The sequence below is a fragment of the Bos mutus genome, chromosome 4 (assembly GCF_027580195.1).
Source record: "Bos mutus isolate GX-2022 chromosome 4, NWIPB_WYAK_1.1, whole genome shotgun sequence".
Classification (NCBI taxonomy): domain Eukaryota; kingdom Metazoa; phylum Chordata; class Mammalia; order Artiodactyla; family Bovidae; genus Bos; species Bos mutus.
The window spans coordinates 3,365,638-3,382,500 of NC_091620.1; the positions used below are offsets into that span (position 1 = coordinate 3,365,638).

Consider the following 16,863-nt stretch of genomic DNA (forward strand, 5'->3'; position numbering starts at 1 on the left):
GACTTGGGTTGCTAACAATGCATAACAGGTTCACAGAACAGGGCTTGGCCGAGTAAGCCTTGGATAAATATTGGATGGATGGATGGATGGGAGATTTGTTCACCTTCTCAGGCCAGTGTTTAATTGTAAATTTTATTGGATCTCCAAGGTATGCATGTGGTACCAAGCAGAACAGGGAATACATAACAGCCTCATTCTCATCATTCTAGGCAAAAATTACGCAATGATGTTGAGAAATGCACTGCTGAAGCTCAACATTGCAGGGGAAAGTTGCCCTTCTTGAGATACGGGAACAATTTTGCTCAAATTTTTGATAATTCACTTCCTACAAGTTAAGATGAGGAAGTCTGAATTTGGGATGCCAAATCAGATGCTCAGGTTGGATGTTCACTGTTAATCTGCATTCTAACTCAAAAACCAGATCTATGTTCTGGTTATTATTAAGTATCCGTGTACGAGTTAAATATGCACACACATCAGTACTGGAGAGGAAGACGGAGAAATGGAAACTTTCGTTCTTTTGGGCTAGCAAGTTGCTCATGTGTTTTTCCTCTTTGTTTCCTATGGTTATTGTAGTGATATTGTTTGTGTAGTTTAAAACGTTACTTTTGACAATAAAATTTGGAATTTAGTAAGGACAGTCTTCATGGGAAATAGATGGGGAAACAGTGGAAACAGTGTCAGACTTTATTTTTTGGGCTCCAAAATCACTGCAGATGGTGACTGCAGCCATGGAATTAAAAGACACTTACTCCTTGGAAGGAAAGTTATGACCAACCTAGATAGCATATTCAAAAGCAGAGACATTACTTTGCCAACAAAGGTCCGTCTAGTCAAGGCTATGGTTTTTCCAGTGGTCGTGTATGGATGTGAGAGTTGGACTGTGAAGAAAGCTGAGCGCTGAAGAATTGATGCTTTTGAACTGTGATGTTGGAGAAGACTCCTGAGAGTCCCTTGGACTGCAAGGAGATCCAACCAGTCCATTCTGAAGGAGATCAGCCTGGAGGGAATGATGCTAAAGCTGAGGCTCAAGTACTTTGGCCACCCCGTGCAAGGTGGCCAACTTTTCCAATTTGACTCATTGGAAAAGACTCTGATGCTGGGAGGGATTGGGGGGAGGTGGAAAAGAGGACGACAGAGGATGAGATGGCTGGATGGCATCACCGACTCAATGGACGTTTGAGTGAACTCCGGGAGTTGGTGATGGACAGGGAGGCCTGGCGTGCTGCGGTTGCAAAGAGTCGGACATGACTGAGTGACTGAACTGAACTGAACTGAACTGAAGGATGGTCTGCTTTTCTGAGGGTGAAATGATGCTGCTTTTTAAATGTAAGAGTGTTGCCTGAAAGTGTGATGCATCTGTACTTAAGAAATGGCATCAGTGATCCAGAATCACTTCACTTAAGTAGACTCTGCTATCAACACCTGTTTGGTTATATTATTGTGCATTCTTCCATCTAATAATATATATGGAATTGGTTTTCTCTGCAAAATCTTTTCTTAGCCCAGTGAGCACGAAGGAGCAGAGCCTTTGTCCTTTTTCTGAACTGTCCTGACCGTCTTTCATTTTCCCACTGCCAAGCCGTCTCAGCATCTTTCTTTCCCATGCCCTGTGTGTCCATTGAAGGTACCCCATGTTCGAAGTTTTCAAGATCTCTCCTCTCCACCTTCTTTCCTGGGCTGGCCCTCCTGCATCCTTGTGGGCTGTTCATCCACCCTCCTCACTTTCTGCTGAAATAGCCTGTTCTGTCATGAAGCAATGCAAATGGTTAGAAATTCTGAAGGTTTGTTTGTTTGACATAATTTTGTCTGGGTGAAATTCCCTTTTGATTACAACTCTGCCTTCTGGAGCTCTGCAGAAGTCTTCTCTCTCTTGCATGTGATACTTCAAATAGACAGAGCCTCTGAGTATTTGATTTTTGGGCTGACCTCTTCCCGTAGCCTTGCTTCATGTGACGTTTTGCAGCGTCTCTGTCTTTGGTCCTCTTTATGGCGTACTCTGTCCATCATTATCTCTAACGATGTTCAGCCCAGACTTGGACACCATACTGTGAGTGTGCTTGAGCCAGGGAAAGGTCTACTGGACATCACTGTTCTACTACTGAACATCACTACAATTCATTCAATTGCATTTTTGCAAGTAAATTAGTTATGCTCCTGGCCACTCAAGAAGTTGATGCAAAAAAAAAGTGATGCAAACTAAAAGTCTTAGTTGTGTTTTTTTAAGTCTCTGTACCCTGTTTTAGTTGTTTTTTTCATATAAACTTCTAAATAAAACAAAATTTCAAATCTTAGATTATTTTTATTAGAAACAAGATTTAAAAGATATCCATTGTTTGAGCTGATGAAGACCATACCATTAATTTAATTATTCTCTGTCTTGAGAAAGATTGATCTTGAGTATGAAATTGTTCTAGTTTTGGATGTTGACTCTGAATTTAATCTGAACAGTATTTGAGAAATGTCCACTTTGGGTCTGTGAGAGATCATGCACACTATGATAGTGTAAGGAATGCACTCCTGCAAGATACACGCTATTCACATTCTTAGTGAGAATGGTTTATTTCCTCTGTTAACTCAGGTGAAATGAAAAGCTACTCAATCAGTGAGATCTGATCACTTCTTGTCAGTGGCCAGTGATTTCCTCACATAGAAAACTCTATCCAGTAGGAAAGGAGATTGACTCAGTATACCTTGTTGTCATTCAGTTCAGTTTGGTTCAGTCGCTCATTCGTGTCCAACTCTTTGCAAACCCATGAGCCGCAGCAGGCCAGGCCTCCCTGTCCATCACCAACTCCTGGAATCCACCCAAACCCATGTCCATCGAGGCAGTGAAGCCATCCAACCATCTCATCCTCTGTCGTCCCCTTCTCTTCCTGCCCTCAATCTTTCCCAGCATCAGGATCTTTTCAAATGAGTCAGCTCTTCGCATCAGGTGGTCAAAGGATTGGAGTTTCAGCTTCAACATCAGTCCTTCCAATGAACACCCAGGACTGATCTCCTTTAGGATGGACTGGTTGTATCTCCTTGCAGTCCAAGGGACTCTCAAGAGCCTTCTCCAACATCACAGTTCAAAAGCATCAATTCTTCAGCGCTCAATTTTCTTTATAGTCCAACTCTAACATCCATACATAACTACTGGAAAAGCCATAGCCTTGACTAGACGGACCTTTGTTGGCAAAGTAATATCTCTGCTTTTGAATATGCTATCTAGGTTGGTCATAACTTTCCTTCCAAGGAGTAAGCATCTTTCAATTTCATGGCTGCAATCACCATCTGCAGTGATTTTGGAGCCCCAAAATATAAAGTCTGACACTGTTTCCACTGTTTCCCCATCTATTTCCCATGACGTGATGGGACCAGATGCCATGATCTTCGTTTTCTGAATGTTGAGCTTTAAGCCAACTTTTTCACTCCCCTCTTTCACTTTCATCAAGAGGCTTTTTAGTTCCTCTTCACTTTCTGCCATAAGGGTGGTGTCATCTGCATATCTGAGCTTATTGATATTTCTCCCGGCAATCTTGATTCCAGCTTGTGCTTCTTCCAGCCCAGTGTTTCTCATGATGTACTCTGCATATAAGTTAAATAAGCAGGGTGACAATATCCAGCCTTGATGTTCTCCTTTTCCTATTTGGAACCAGTCTGTTGTTCCATGTCCAGTTCTAACTGTTGCTTCCTGACCTGCATATAGGTTTCTCAAGAGGCAGGTCAGGTGGTCTGGTATTCCCGGCTCTTGAAGAATTTCCCACAGTTTATTGTGATCCACACAGTCAAAGGCTTTGGCATAGTCAATAAAGCAGAAATAGATGTTTTTCTGGAACTGTCTTGCTTTTTCCATGATCCAGCAGATGTTGGCAATTTGATCTCTGGTTCCTCTGCCTTTTCTAAATCCAGCCTGAACATCTAGAAGTTCACGGTTCATGTGTTGCTGAAGCCTGGCTTGGAGAATTGTGAGCATTACTTTACTAGCGTGTGAGATGAGTGCAGTTGTGTGGTAGTTTGAGCATTCTTTGGCATTGCCTTTCTTTGGGATTGGAATAAAAACTGGGCTTTTCCAGTCCTGTGGCCACTGCTGAGTTTTCCAAATTTGCTGGCATATTGAGTGCATCACTTTCACAGCATCATCTTTCAGGATTTGAAATAGCTCAACTGGAATTCTATCACCTCCACTAGCTTTGTTCGTAGTGATCCTTCCTAAGGCCCACTTGAGTTCACATTCCAGGATGTCTGGCTCTCGGTGAGTGATCACACCATCATGATTATCTTGGTTGTGAAGATCTTTTTTGTACAGTTCTTCTGTGTATTCTTGCCACCTCTTCTTAATATCTTCTGCTTCTGTGAGGTCCATACCATTTCTGTCCTTTATCGAGCCCATCTTTGCATGAAATGTTCCCTTGGTATCTCTAATTTTCTTGAAGAGATCTCTAGTCTTTCCCATTCTGTTGTTTTCCTCTACTTCTTTGCATTGATCCCTGAGGAAGGCTTTCTTATCTCTTCTTGCTATTCTTTGGAACTCTGCATTCAGATGCTTATATCTTACCTTTTATCCTTTGCTTTTCGCTTCTCTTCATAGCTATTTGTAAGCCCTCCTCAGGCAGCCATTTTTCTTTTTTTCATTTCTTTTCTATGGGGATGGTCTTGATCCCTGTCTCCTGTACAATGTCAGGAACCTCCGTCCATAGTTCATCAGGCACTCTATCTATCAGATCTAGGCCCTTAAATCTATTTCTCACTTCCACTGTATAATCATAAGGGATTTGATCTAGGTCATACCTGAATGGTCTAGTGGTTTCCCTACTTTCTTCAATTTAAGTCTGAATTTGGCAATTTGGACATTGGCACATACACATATACTGGCACCTGGTATGTGCTAAATAAATGTTTGAGTTTCACAGCTGAAATAGAAGTTCACAGTGTGGGTGTCAATGAAGAGAAAGATGAGAGGTTGAGGCTGGAAGTTTTATCGTACCTGGGTTTGATCTGATGGCATGTAATAGGCTGACTGCAATGAGAAACTCCATGGTCACCAGGTAATGTGGACCCAAGTGTATAGGGTGGAGAAGCGTTAAGTTACAGAAAAGGCTGTAAACATAACATAATGTCACCTTCTTCTTGAGATAAAGCTTTGCCATAAGATGAGGGAAGCAGCCTGGGTCCTCTGGACCCTGAGGCAGAAGGAAGAGAAAGGCACTTAGGGCCGCTTCAGGGATGAGAGTGCCTAGAGCTCTTCCTTTGTCTCCCGTGTCGCGTCCTCCTTGCTGCGCGGGCCTTTCTCTAGGTGCCGAGAGTGAGGACCGCGCCCCAGTTTCGGTGCACGTGTTCCTCCGCGGCGGCTGCCCTTGTGCAGAGGATGGACTCTCTAGGCGTGAGACTGCAGGAGTCGCGGCGCGTGGGCTCAGTAGTCGTGGCTCCCGGGCCCTGGAGCACAGGCTCAGTAGCTGTGGTGCAGGGGCTTAGTTGCTCCGAGGCATGCGGGATCTTCCCAGAGCAGGGATCCAACCCCCGTCCCTTGCGTCTCCTGCCTTGGCAGGCAGATTCTTTACCACCAAGCCACCACGGAAGCCTACACCTGAGATCTTGATTTGACTCAAGTGTGGTTACTTGGATTATTTTAGTTCCTTTTTTGACTCACAGATTTTCTCTTTTGTGCTGTCGTTTCAGGAGCTCGTGGGAAGTAACCCTCCACAAAGAAACTGGAAAGGAATAGCCATCGCGCTGCTTGTCATCCTGGTCATCTGCTCCTTGATTGTCACCTCGGTGATACTGCTGACACCAGGTACTTACGTTTATTCCTGGAAAAGCAAGTTGCTGTAACGGAGAGAGGGCATGATTTTACTTGGCGATTTTTTTCTAAGTAACTGCCTACTGTGTAATTTATGTTCCCTTGATTCTAATTCTCATTGCACCATATGGTAAAATGATGTTATATGCATTCAGTGAAAAAGATCCATTGTACATGCTATGAATTTGTTTAGATAATTCCTGACTAGGGTAAATTCTTGGCATGTATTAAAATTCACAAATATTTATTTATATTTGATCAGCTTAAACAAAGACTTTGCCCTTATAAATATAATGATTTTATATGTCTCATGGTATTCTTGGGTATTCTATCAGGGATGAATTAAAGTTATTAAAACAACATATACTAAGTGTGAGCTAAGGATAAACTAATTATTAGATACTACTGATGAAATAAAGGAAGCATGAAACAGAATTAGAAATCTCTCAGGGAAGAAAAACTCACAAAAATTGTCAGCAAAAGTCTACAGGAAAAAAAAAACATATATAGGCATGGATTATTGCAAGTTTCAAATATAAGTTGTATAGAGGGTGAGAAGAAAGAGATAAAATGTTTCATGAGAAAGTTCACCGAGAAAGTCATGTGTGAAGTTGGGCTTCCGTGGAGAGGTGAGAACTTAGTAGCAGGAGAGTGGAGAGATTGGGACAAGAAGAAAGCCTTTGCCCGTAAGCTAAACGTACAGGGTCATGATAGGAAAACATTATCGCCATATATAAACTATGTGACTATCCATTCTCCTCTGTTGTATTAAGTGTCAACTTGTGTGGACAAAAAGATGTTCCAGTCCTCAATAAATAGACTATACAGGTATTAGACTTTATGATGGAAAAAATGCATTTTTTGACAGGTACAAAAATTGCAGGCAAATTTTCAGGTATGTTTAATTTATTGTTGCTGTTATTGTTTAGTCACTCAGTCATGTCCAACTTTTTGTAACCCCATATCACACCAAGCTCCTCTATCCATGAGATTTTCCAGGCAAGAATACTGGAGTGAGTTGCTATTTCCTTACTGACTAAGTTTGAGCAAGCTCTAGGAGATTGTCAAGGACAGGGAAGCTTGGTATGCTGCAGTCCATGGGGTCACAAAGAGTCAGACACAACTGAGCAACTGAACAACAATACCCTGAAACCAAAATTCAATAAAGATATCACAAGAAAGCTACAGACCAATAAATCTTATGAACATAGATGCAAAAATCATAACAAAATACTAACAAGTTGAACCAAATTACCAAACCAAAAAAGGATTATATACCATGACCAAATGGGATTTATCCCAGGAAATAAAATTTTGTTTAGCATATGAAAAATCAGCATAGTACACTCAGATTTATAGAATAAAGACAAAAAAAAACCACAGCATAATCATCTCAATAGGCACAGAATAAGCGTTTGACAAAATTCAAAATCCCCTCTCTATAAAACACTGAACAAATGAAGAGTAGAAAGAAACTTTCCTAACCTGAAAAAGAGCATCTATAAAAAACCCACAGCTAACATTGTACTTCACACTGAAATGGTTAGCAGTGATCCTGCTAAATATCAGGTTATTCTTGACAAGAGGAAGAAAAGACATCCAGGTTAGAAAGAAGTAAAACTATCTCTATTCATAGATGGCATGAACTGGTGTATAAAAAATCTTACAGAGTCCACAAACACAAAAAACATAACTAATAAATGAGTTCAGCCACATTGGAAGATGCAAAGTTGTACAAAAATTATTTATATTCCTGTACACTAGTAATAAGCAATTCAAAATGAAATTTAGAAATGATTCCATTTACATTACTTTTAAAGGGAAGGAATCAATTTAACAATAAAAATGTAAGACGTGTGCACTGAAAAACCATGAAACGTAATTGAAAGGAATGAAAGATCTTCACAAATGGAAAGATATCCCATGTTCATGGATTAGAGGATCTACTATTGTTAACATGCAGTACTTCCCAGAATCATCCATAGATTCAACATGCTCCATGTCAGAATCCCAACTGGCTTTTTTTTTCAAAAATTGACAGGCCAATTCTAAACTTGATAGGAAAATGCAAGGCTCTCAGACCAGCCAAAACAATCTTGAAAAAGAACAGTTAACGCACTTATATCTATGATATTAAAATTTACCCTAAAACCACAGTAAAAGTATTGTGATACTATCTTTGTTGTTGTTCAGTCACTCAGTCATGTCTGACCCTTTGTGACCCCATGGACTGAAGCTCTCCAGGCTTCCCTGTCGTTCACCATCTCCCAGAGCTTGCTCAAACTCATGTCCATTGAGTCAGTGATGCCATCAAACCATCTCATCCTCTGTCGTCCCCTTCTCCTCCTGCCCTCAATCTTTCCCAGCATCAGAGTCTTTTCCGATGAGTTGGCTCTTCGCATCAGGTGGCCGAAGTATTGGAGCTTCAGCTTCAGTCCTTCCAATGAACATTCAGGGTTGATTTCCTTTAGGATGGACTGGTTGGATCTCCTTGCAGTCCAAGGGACTCTCAAGAGTCTTCTCCAACACCACAGTTCAAAAGCATCAATTCTTCAGCACTCAGCTTTCTTCACAGTCCAACTCTCACATCCATACATGACCACTGGAAAAACCATAGCCTTGGCTAGACGGACCTTTGTTCGTCTAGTAAAAAAGTAATGTCTCTGCTTTTGAATACGCTATCTAGGTTGGTCATAACTTTCCTTCCAAGGAGTAAGCGTCTTTTAATTTCATGGCTGCAGTCACCATCTGCAGTGATTTTGGAGCCCCAAAAAATAAAGTCTGACACTATTTCCACTGTTTCCCCATCTATTTCCCATGAAGTGATGGGACTGGATGCCATGATCTTAGTTTTGTGAATGTTGAGCTTTAAGCCAACTTTTTCACTCTCCTCTTTCACTTCATCAAGAGGCTCTTTAGTTCCTCTTCACTTTCTGCCATAAGGGTGGTGTCATCTGCATATCTGAGGTTATTGATATTTCTCCCGGCAATCTTGATTCCAGCTTGTGCTTCTTCCAGCCCAGCATTTCTCATGATGTACTCTGCATATATGTTAATTAAGCAGGGTGACAATATACAGCCCTGACATACTCCTTTTCCTATTTGGAACCAGTCTGTTAGGAAACTGTCAGATATGACACCAAAAGCACAAGCAACCAAAGGAAAAAATAGATAACACTTTTATCAACATAAAAATATTTTGTGTTTCAAAGGCCAGTATGAGGAAGGTGAAAAGAGAACCCCCAGGATGGGAGAATATATTTGCAAATCATATACTCAATAAACATTTAGTATTCAGAGTATACAAAGAGTTCTTTTAGCTTAAATCACGCGACAAACAGTTCATTTTTAAATGGGTAAAGGATTTAAACGACATTTCTCCAAAGAAACACAAATGGCCAATAAGTCTGAGCAAACATGCTGTATATCATTAACCGTCAGGGAGATGCACATGAACGCAGAGTAGGCAGCACTTCATACTCAGCAGGATGGACATGTGTGTATATATAATTTTATATGTATTTTGGCACTGTTTTTAAAGGCTGCAGTCCATTTACAATTATTGAAAATAATTGTATTTTCAATACATTTCAATACATTCAGTAAACTGCTATATTCCCCGAAGTTTACAGTGAACCCTTGTAACCTGCAGTGCACACAGCAGCTCGTGCGTCACACCCCATCCTTGTTGCCCACCTCTCCCTCAGCCCACGGGTAGCCACCAGTTCGTTTCATCTGTGAGTCTGCTTCTTTTTTGTTATATTCACTAGTTTGTTGTGCTTTTTAGATTCCACATATAAGAGAGATCGCACAGTGTTTGTCTGTCTCTGACTTATTCACTTAGCATAATACCCTTCAATTCAAATCCAAAATAATGTATATATTTTAATGGGAAATAGCAAATATTGGTGAGGATGTGGGAAACTAGAACCTCATACAGTCCTAGTAGGAATGTAGAATTGCGTAGCCTCTTTGAACAAGGTGAAGTGGTGAAAGTGAAAGTTGCTCTGTCCGACTTCGGGACCCCATGGATTGTATCCCACCAGGCTTCTCTGTCCGTGGGATTTTCCAGGCAACAATACTGGAGTGGGTTGCCATTTCCTTCTCCAGGAACAGATGTCCATAGAGACATTCCCAATAGCCGAAAGTGACCCAAATGCCCCTCACCGGGTGAATGGATAAACAGTGTGGTATATCCATACAGTGGAGTGTTATTCAGCTATAAAAATTAAATACATATGCATCTTACAGCATAGCTAAAACCTGGGCACAAGTGAAAGAGGTTGGACATAAAGTGCCACATATTGTGTGATTCCACAACAGGAGATCCATAGAGATAAAGAGTAGGTTAGTGTTTACTGGAAATGGGGAGAGGACGCAGGGTCTGCTGACTCTGCTAATAGGTATGAGATTGCTTCTTTTATAAAGACATTGTATTTTTAGAGCAGTTTTAAATTCACAGCAAAATTGAAGCTATGGTACAGAGATTCCCTATATATGTCCTGCCCCAGCATATACACGGGTCACCCATTATCTACATCCCCTCCCATACTGGGGCATTTGATACAACTGATGAACCTACATCCGTGCATCATAATGAGACTTCTTTTGGAGGTGACACAGATACTCTGGAATTCAGTAGTGGTGATGAGTGCAGAGTTCTTTAACTCATTAAAAAATTACTGAACTGTGTACATTAAAAAGGTAAAGTTCATGATATGTGAATTTTATCTCAATTAGGGTATTAGTTTAAACAGTGGTGGAAAAGTTGTTTTAAAAGTGGTTCATTCTGGCTGTTTATATACTGAAGTTTCAACAACACTTGCCTAACGGTGAAGAGGTTTCAATGGCAGTTGTGAAAAGAGTCGCTTGCTCTGTGAGTGAGGTTTATGATGAGATCAGAGTTCCTGGATCACTTGGACTCACGATTCAAAACAGAGCATCTGATGAACAGGAAAACATCCATTCAGCTGTTGAAATCTAAACGAGTAGATTTGAGAGGGATTGGAGAAGGGAATTGGTAAAGACATATACTCTTCTATTTTATAATTTTGCTGATATTTTATATTAATTAAAAATTAATTCATAAAAGTTGGGGACTTTGGCAACTATTTTTAATTAATAAAAAGGAAATGAGATCTCCTTCAGAAATTGTGAAGCATGTGTTCCTACCTTTGCTTTTCTTTGAGCACAAGTGTAGTGTATACAGCAACCATTGAAGATCTGACGATATGATTGTCCATCACTCACTTTGGGAGTTAGGGAACAGCAATGGTCTGGGTAGTGCAAACTCCCATTCCCCCCGCTCCCCAAGGAACGTGAGCATTCCTGTCACCCAGGATCCGAGGGCTCATGCATCCATCACTTCGAAGGGAGATGAGAGGGCTGCTGGAGGCTCCCCTCACACCTGCGATCCAGGGCAACCAGGCTGGGTGGGAAATGTCTGAGACTGAACAACTTCATGGTCGGGACATGAAGTCAGTCCTGAGACATTGCCTTCCAGATGCCCACTCAGCATCAGGCAGAGAGCTGTCCCTGGGTCTTCCCATCTGTACGAGAAGTCATGCCTCAGTCTCTCTCCTCTCAAATGCAGCTGCTAATCCTGAAAGCTTTTTACATTCAGTTCTTGTGCAGCCGGAACCATCACAGCAGCATCTCTTCTGCAGTAAATAAGAGAGCACAGAACACGCCATACTGCTCTCTGTTTGAATGCTGATGGCCAGTTGCCAGGGGCAACCACAATGAGGGGGAGGCTCTAATGAATCCCTGAGTTCCAGGAAAGGCTTTGAGTGGGATTTTTTTTATTCGTCTGTTAAAGTGGCTCAGGTGGCTGAGCCTGCCTCACCCTTTGGTTCTATTGGACTTTCATAGGTAGTGTTTCTGGCTCCAGGCTGTGCTGCTGGAGGGCTGTGTGTCCTGGATTTAGGATGGTCGGACGGGCTGGTTCAATAGCGAGTGCTGCCCATCACCGGCTTCTGCATCACTCTCCCTGAATGCAGCAGTGGCTTTTGTTACAGCATCAAAATTGCGCCAGACACAAGAGGATGTCAGATCATTCAGAGCCTTCTCAAGTTCACCTATATGCAGACCATCACATTGACTAATAATGTCTCTCCATCAATCAAACATGAAGGATCCCTGTGAGGGGCTGACGGCATCGAGCTAAGTGCTGGCTGCACTGTGGGCAGAGAAGATGCACATATTCTCCACGACAGCACAGATCCACTGAGAAAGACAGAAAGTGCACACGGTGAATTTCCCACCATGACAGAGATGGGCATACTAGACCACCTGACCTGCCTCCTGAGAGACCTGGATGCAGGTCAAGGGGCAACAGTTACAGCCAGACATGGAACAACACACTGGTCCCAAATTGGGAAGGAGCACGTCAAGGCTGTATACTGTCACCCTGCTTATTTAACTTACATGCAGAGTACATCATCTGAAATGCTGGGCTGGATGAAGCACAAGCTGGAATCAAGATTGCCATGAGAAATATCAATAACCTCAGATATGCAGATGACACCACCCTTATGGCAGAAAGCAAAAAACTAAAGAGCTTCTTAAAGAAGGTGAAAGAAGAGAGTGAAAAAGCTGGCTTAAAACTCAACATTCAGAAAACTCAGATCATGACACCTGGTCCCATTACTTCATGGTAAATAGATGTGGAAACAATGGAAACAGTGAGAGACTCTATTTTCTTGGGCTCCAAAATAACTGCGGACAGTGACTGCAACCATGAAATTAAAAGATGCTTCTTCCTTTGAAGAAAAGCTATGACAAACCTAGATAGCATATTAAAAAGCAGAGACATTACTTTGCTAACAGAGATCCATATAATCAAAGCTATGGTTTTAACAGTAGTCATGTAGGGATGTGAGAGTTGGACCATGAAGAAGGCTGAGCACCAAAGATTTGATGCTTTTAAACTGGTATTGGAGAAGACTCTTGAGAGTCCCTTGGACTGCAAAGAGATCAAACCAGTCAATCCTAAAGAAAATCAACCCTCAATATTCATTGGAAGGACTGATGCTGAAGCTCCAATACTTTGCCCACCTGATGTGAAGAACTAACTCATTGGAAAAAAACCCTGATGTTGGGAAAGATTGAAGGCAGGAGGAGAAGGGGACGACACAGGACAAGATAGCTAGGTGGCATTACCAACTCGATAGACATGAGTTTGAGCAAGCTTCAGGAGATGGTGAAGGACAGGGATGTGCTGCAGTCCATGGGGTCAGAAAGACTTGGACGTGCCCGAGTGACTGAATAATCATTAGGCAAAAATAAAATAGAAGTTACAGGTGAGGCTTGGGGGCTTCCCCAGTAGCTCAGATGGTGAAGAATCTGCCTGCATTGCACGAGACTCGAGTTCAATCCCTGGATCAGGAAGATCCCCTGGAGAAGGGAATGGCTACACACTCCAGTATTCTTGCCTCGAGAATTTCATGGACAGAGGAGCCTGGTGGGCTCTAGTCCATGGGGTCACAAAGAGTCAGATACAAGTGAGAAACTTTCACTTTAATTTTGTTTAAAGACCTGTTGTGTTGTGAATTACTGAATCTTTGACCTAACACACAGCATGGCCATCACCTTGTCCACAGTCCCCAAAGTGCCCGCACACCCCCCTGTATCTTACTGGTTTCTCCACAAGCCACGGCAGGAGTGGCTTTCCCCCTATGAGGGAGGAAGTTTAGGTTTGAAGAGTAGAGACTCCTAGGAGTAATAACACCCTGGACTTACATGCACAGTCTTGAGTGCACCCCTTCCAGACTTGCTGCTGCTTCCTAGACTGACTTGAAACTCATATCATGTATTTAAACCATTATCTTTTCAAGTGCTACCTCTTTTCAGTCTTGTCTTTTGGTTTGTTGAAACTCAGAGTGCAGTATCCACTTTCTACTTAACCCTCAAATCCATTCCAAACTCCTTGGATTCAGTCTTTTGGTGAAAACATTTCTGAGTATGTGGGTCCCTTTCCTACTTGGGAAGTATCCTTGGGAAGGGTCGTGATGGAGTGCGCCTTTGGTGCCTCAGGCTCTCAGAGAACCTCGTCGCGATACTTACTTCTGAGCGAGAAGTACCTTTGTTCTGTACTGCAGCCTAATTATCACCAGTTATGCACAATTTATGTTTTAAAAATCAAATTAAAAGTGTTTAAGGCAATCTGAGTTCCCAAGGGATTAACCGGATGAGAATGTGTCCTTTTCAGTCTGTCATTCATTTCTCCCTTGCTAGTCTCTGCTCTTTTCTTAATTTCTCTTTGGAATAATAGACTCAAAGTTACCTTTTTTATTTTCAGATATTAAATATATGTCTGCGATAGGTCACACACAGCATATGCCTTTTTTTGCAGCTATAACTCTTGTATTCTGATGAAAAGGACTCTGATAATCTTTAGTACCACAATTATGGTTGTAGGAGCTTAAAAACCCACCAGGATCATATTTGCATTAAAATATCCCTGACATTTGACTTTTATGGATTTTCTCTGTAGAGAAGATGGACAGTGGTTTGTGACGGAAAACATTAGGATACTTTAGGTGGTATAAAAAACGAAAAGCCTTGGGTATTTGGAAATCTTATTGAAGGTAAACTTTTAAGGCTAAGCAGAGGTTATCAGAATATAAGACTCATTAATCTTTTGGGTGGGAACAAAATGTAGAGATGATTTTTACTGAATGGAAATTTCATAACTATCTGATTTATATCTAATGTCTATAAGTGCATTGCTAGCTCTCAGCTTATCTTTTTTAGAAGATGTTCAATTGGACCCAATAGGCTTTACTGAGAGGGAGAGAAATCTAGCAAATTGGCATACAGCTCATAAATTAGATTCTGCTATAAGAGAATGTAAGGGCATCCAAGTCAGAAGCCATCAAGCATTCTGAAATTGCACCACAGTCAAAATAAGAGGAGATGGGTTTATATGGGAAAATTATATGTTAAAATTACATATAAGAGAATCCTTCCACTTAATAATTGCTACTGCTAGTTATCTAAGTTCTGTAACAAAATTTCCACGGATTATTTTAATAGACTTGGCTTTTTAAAAGCAGTTTTAGGTTCCAGCAACAGTGGGAGGAAGGTAGAGTTACCCAGGGGATAGCCTCTGCATGCCCAGACATGCATGGTTATGCCCATCACGAACATCCCTCCCCAGGCAGTGCCTCTGACGGTTTATGAACCTGCGTTGACACGTCGTCGTCACTCAAAGTCCATGGTTGACGGTGAGGTTCACCTCAGTGTGGCACGGTCTGCGGCATCGGGCAAATGTATAATTGCACGCATCGGCCTTTCCCGTATCACATGGGGCAGTTCCACTGCCCTAAAAGTCCTCTGTGCCCTGTGTATTCGTTCTCCCTTCCCCTGTAATGCCTGGAAACCACTGACTTTTGTTGTTGTTACTGTTTCCATGTGTGCGTGCTAAGTCACTTCAGTCATGTCTGACTCTTTGCAACCCTGTGGACTGTAGCCTGCCAGGCTCGTTTGTCCATGGGATTCTCCAGACAGTAATACTGGAGTGGGTTGCCATTTCCTCCTCCAGGGGATCTTCCCACCCAAGGATTGAACCCACGTCTCTTAGGTCTCCTGCACTGACAAGCGGATTCCTTCCAAAACTACAGAAGATACCGTCTCCGTAGTTTTGTCTTTTCCAGAATGCCATCTAGTTGGATCATACAGTATGTACCCTTTTTCAGATCGGCGTCTTTTCACTTAGCAGTGTACACTTAAGGTTCCTTCCTGGAGGAACTGTCATCGTTTGATAGTTTATTTCTTTCTTGTTGCTGTTTTTCAGTTGCTAAGTTGTGTCCTAGTCTTCTGAGACCCCCGCCCCCACGGGCAGTAATCCGCCAGGCACCTCTGTCCATGAGTTTCTCCAGGCAACAATATTGGAGTGGGTTGCCACTTCCTTCTCCAGGGGATCTTCCTGGACTAGGGATCAAACCTGTTCTCCTGCATTGGCTGACAGATTCCTTACCACTGTGCCACCAGGGAAGCCTTATTTCTTTTTCAGCACTAAATAATATCCCATTGTCTGGCTGTACCTCAGTTTCTTGATCCATTTACCCACTGAAAAACATCTTGATTGCTTCCAAGTGTTGATGGTTATGAATAAAGCTGCTGTGAACATTTGCATGAAGGTTCTGGGTGGGACATAAATTTTCAGTTCCTTTGGTCGTTACCAAGGAGCATGATCAGTGGACTGTCTGATGAGTGTGTGTAGTCCTGTGGGAAACCACCAAGCCGTCTTCCCGAGGACGTGCAGCACGGTGATCCCCACCAGCAGTGAATGAGAGTTCCCGGTGCTCCACACGCTCCCCAGCATTTGGTGTTGTCAGCGTCTCAGATTTTCTGATTGGTCCTTCTAGTTGGCGTGAAGTGGTAACCCAGTGTTTCAGCCTATCTTTTTAAAATTCTGGGACAGACGTTTTAAAAACATTATGTATGTGCATATAATATTCTAATGTTTAATGAATTTTCAAACTGAACAGACTACATAGCCTGCACCCAAATCCAAAAATACCAGAATGCAGCCAGTATCCCCAAAGCTACCCCACACCCGTTCCCATCATTCATCTCCCCAAAGGTAGCCTAATTTCTAACGTCATAAAATAATTTTGCATAATGTCATATATTTTACATTTACATTATTCATGTAATTGTGTAATGTGTATTTTTTATACCTGGTTCTTTTGTTCAGTGTGTTCATGCGTTTTATTTTTTTTCCTTGTTGATATTACTTTTACTTTTACTTTTTTTTTTTAATTTAAATTTATTTATTTTAATTGGAGGCTAATTCCTTTATAATATTATATTGGTTTTGCCATACATGTGTTTTAATGTTATATTTTAAGTCCTGTTCGTACCCAGTTTTCAACTGATGATGGATTCTCTCTTCATGAGGTCTCATATCATCCCTATGGAAATTGCACAATACCAGTAATTTAATAACTTTTGTTCATTTCATAACAAGTGATATCTGCCTTACTATTTCCTATTGGGGTTTTTCTTGTAGAAATATTGTTTCCTGCCAGTTTTTTATAGGCATTTTCTCTCTGTTCTCCTTCCTACGTTAAACT

At 41.6% G+C, this 16,863-nt stretch overlaps 1 protein-coding gene across 2 annotated transcripts in view; it reads left to right on the forward strand.

The window, feature by feature from the left end:
• Window positions 1–16,863, forward strand: part of DPP6 (dipeptidyl peptidase like 6) — a 787,207-nt gene that overhangs the window by 403,450 nt on the left and 366,894 nt on the right. For both annotated transcript variants that reach the window (XM_070368978.1, XM_070368979.1), the window contains exon 2: window positions 5,662–5,776. In XM_070368978.1, coding sequence (XP_070225079.1) covers window positions 5,662–5,776 — 115 coding nt within the window. The remainder of the gene's footprint in view (window positions 1–5,661; window positions 5,777–16,863) is intronic.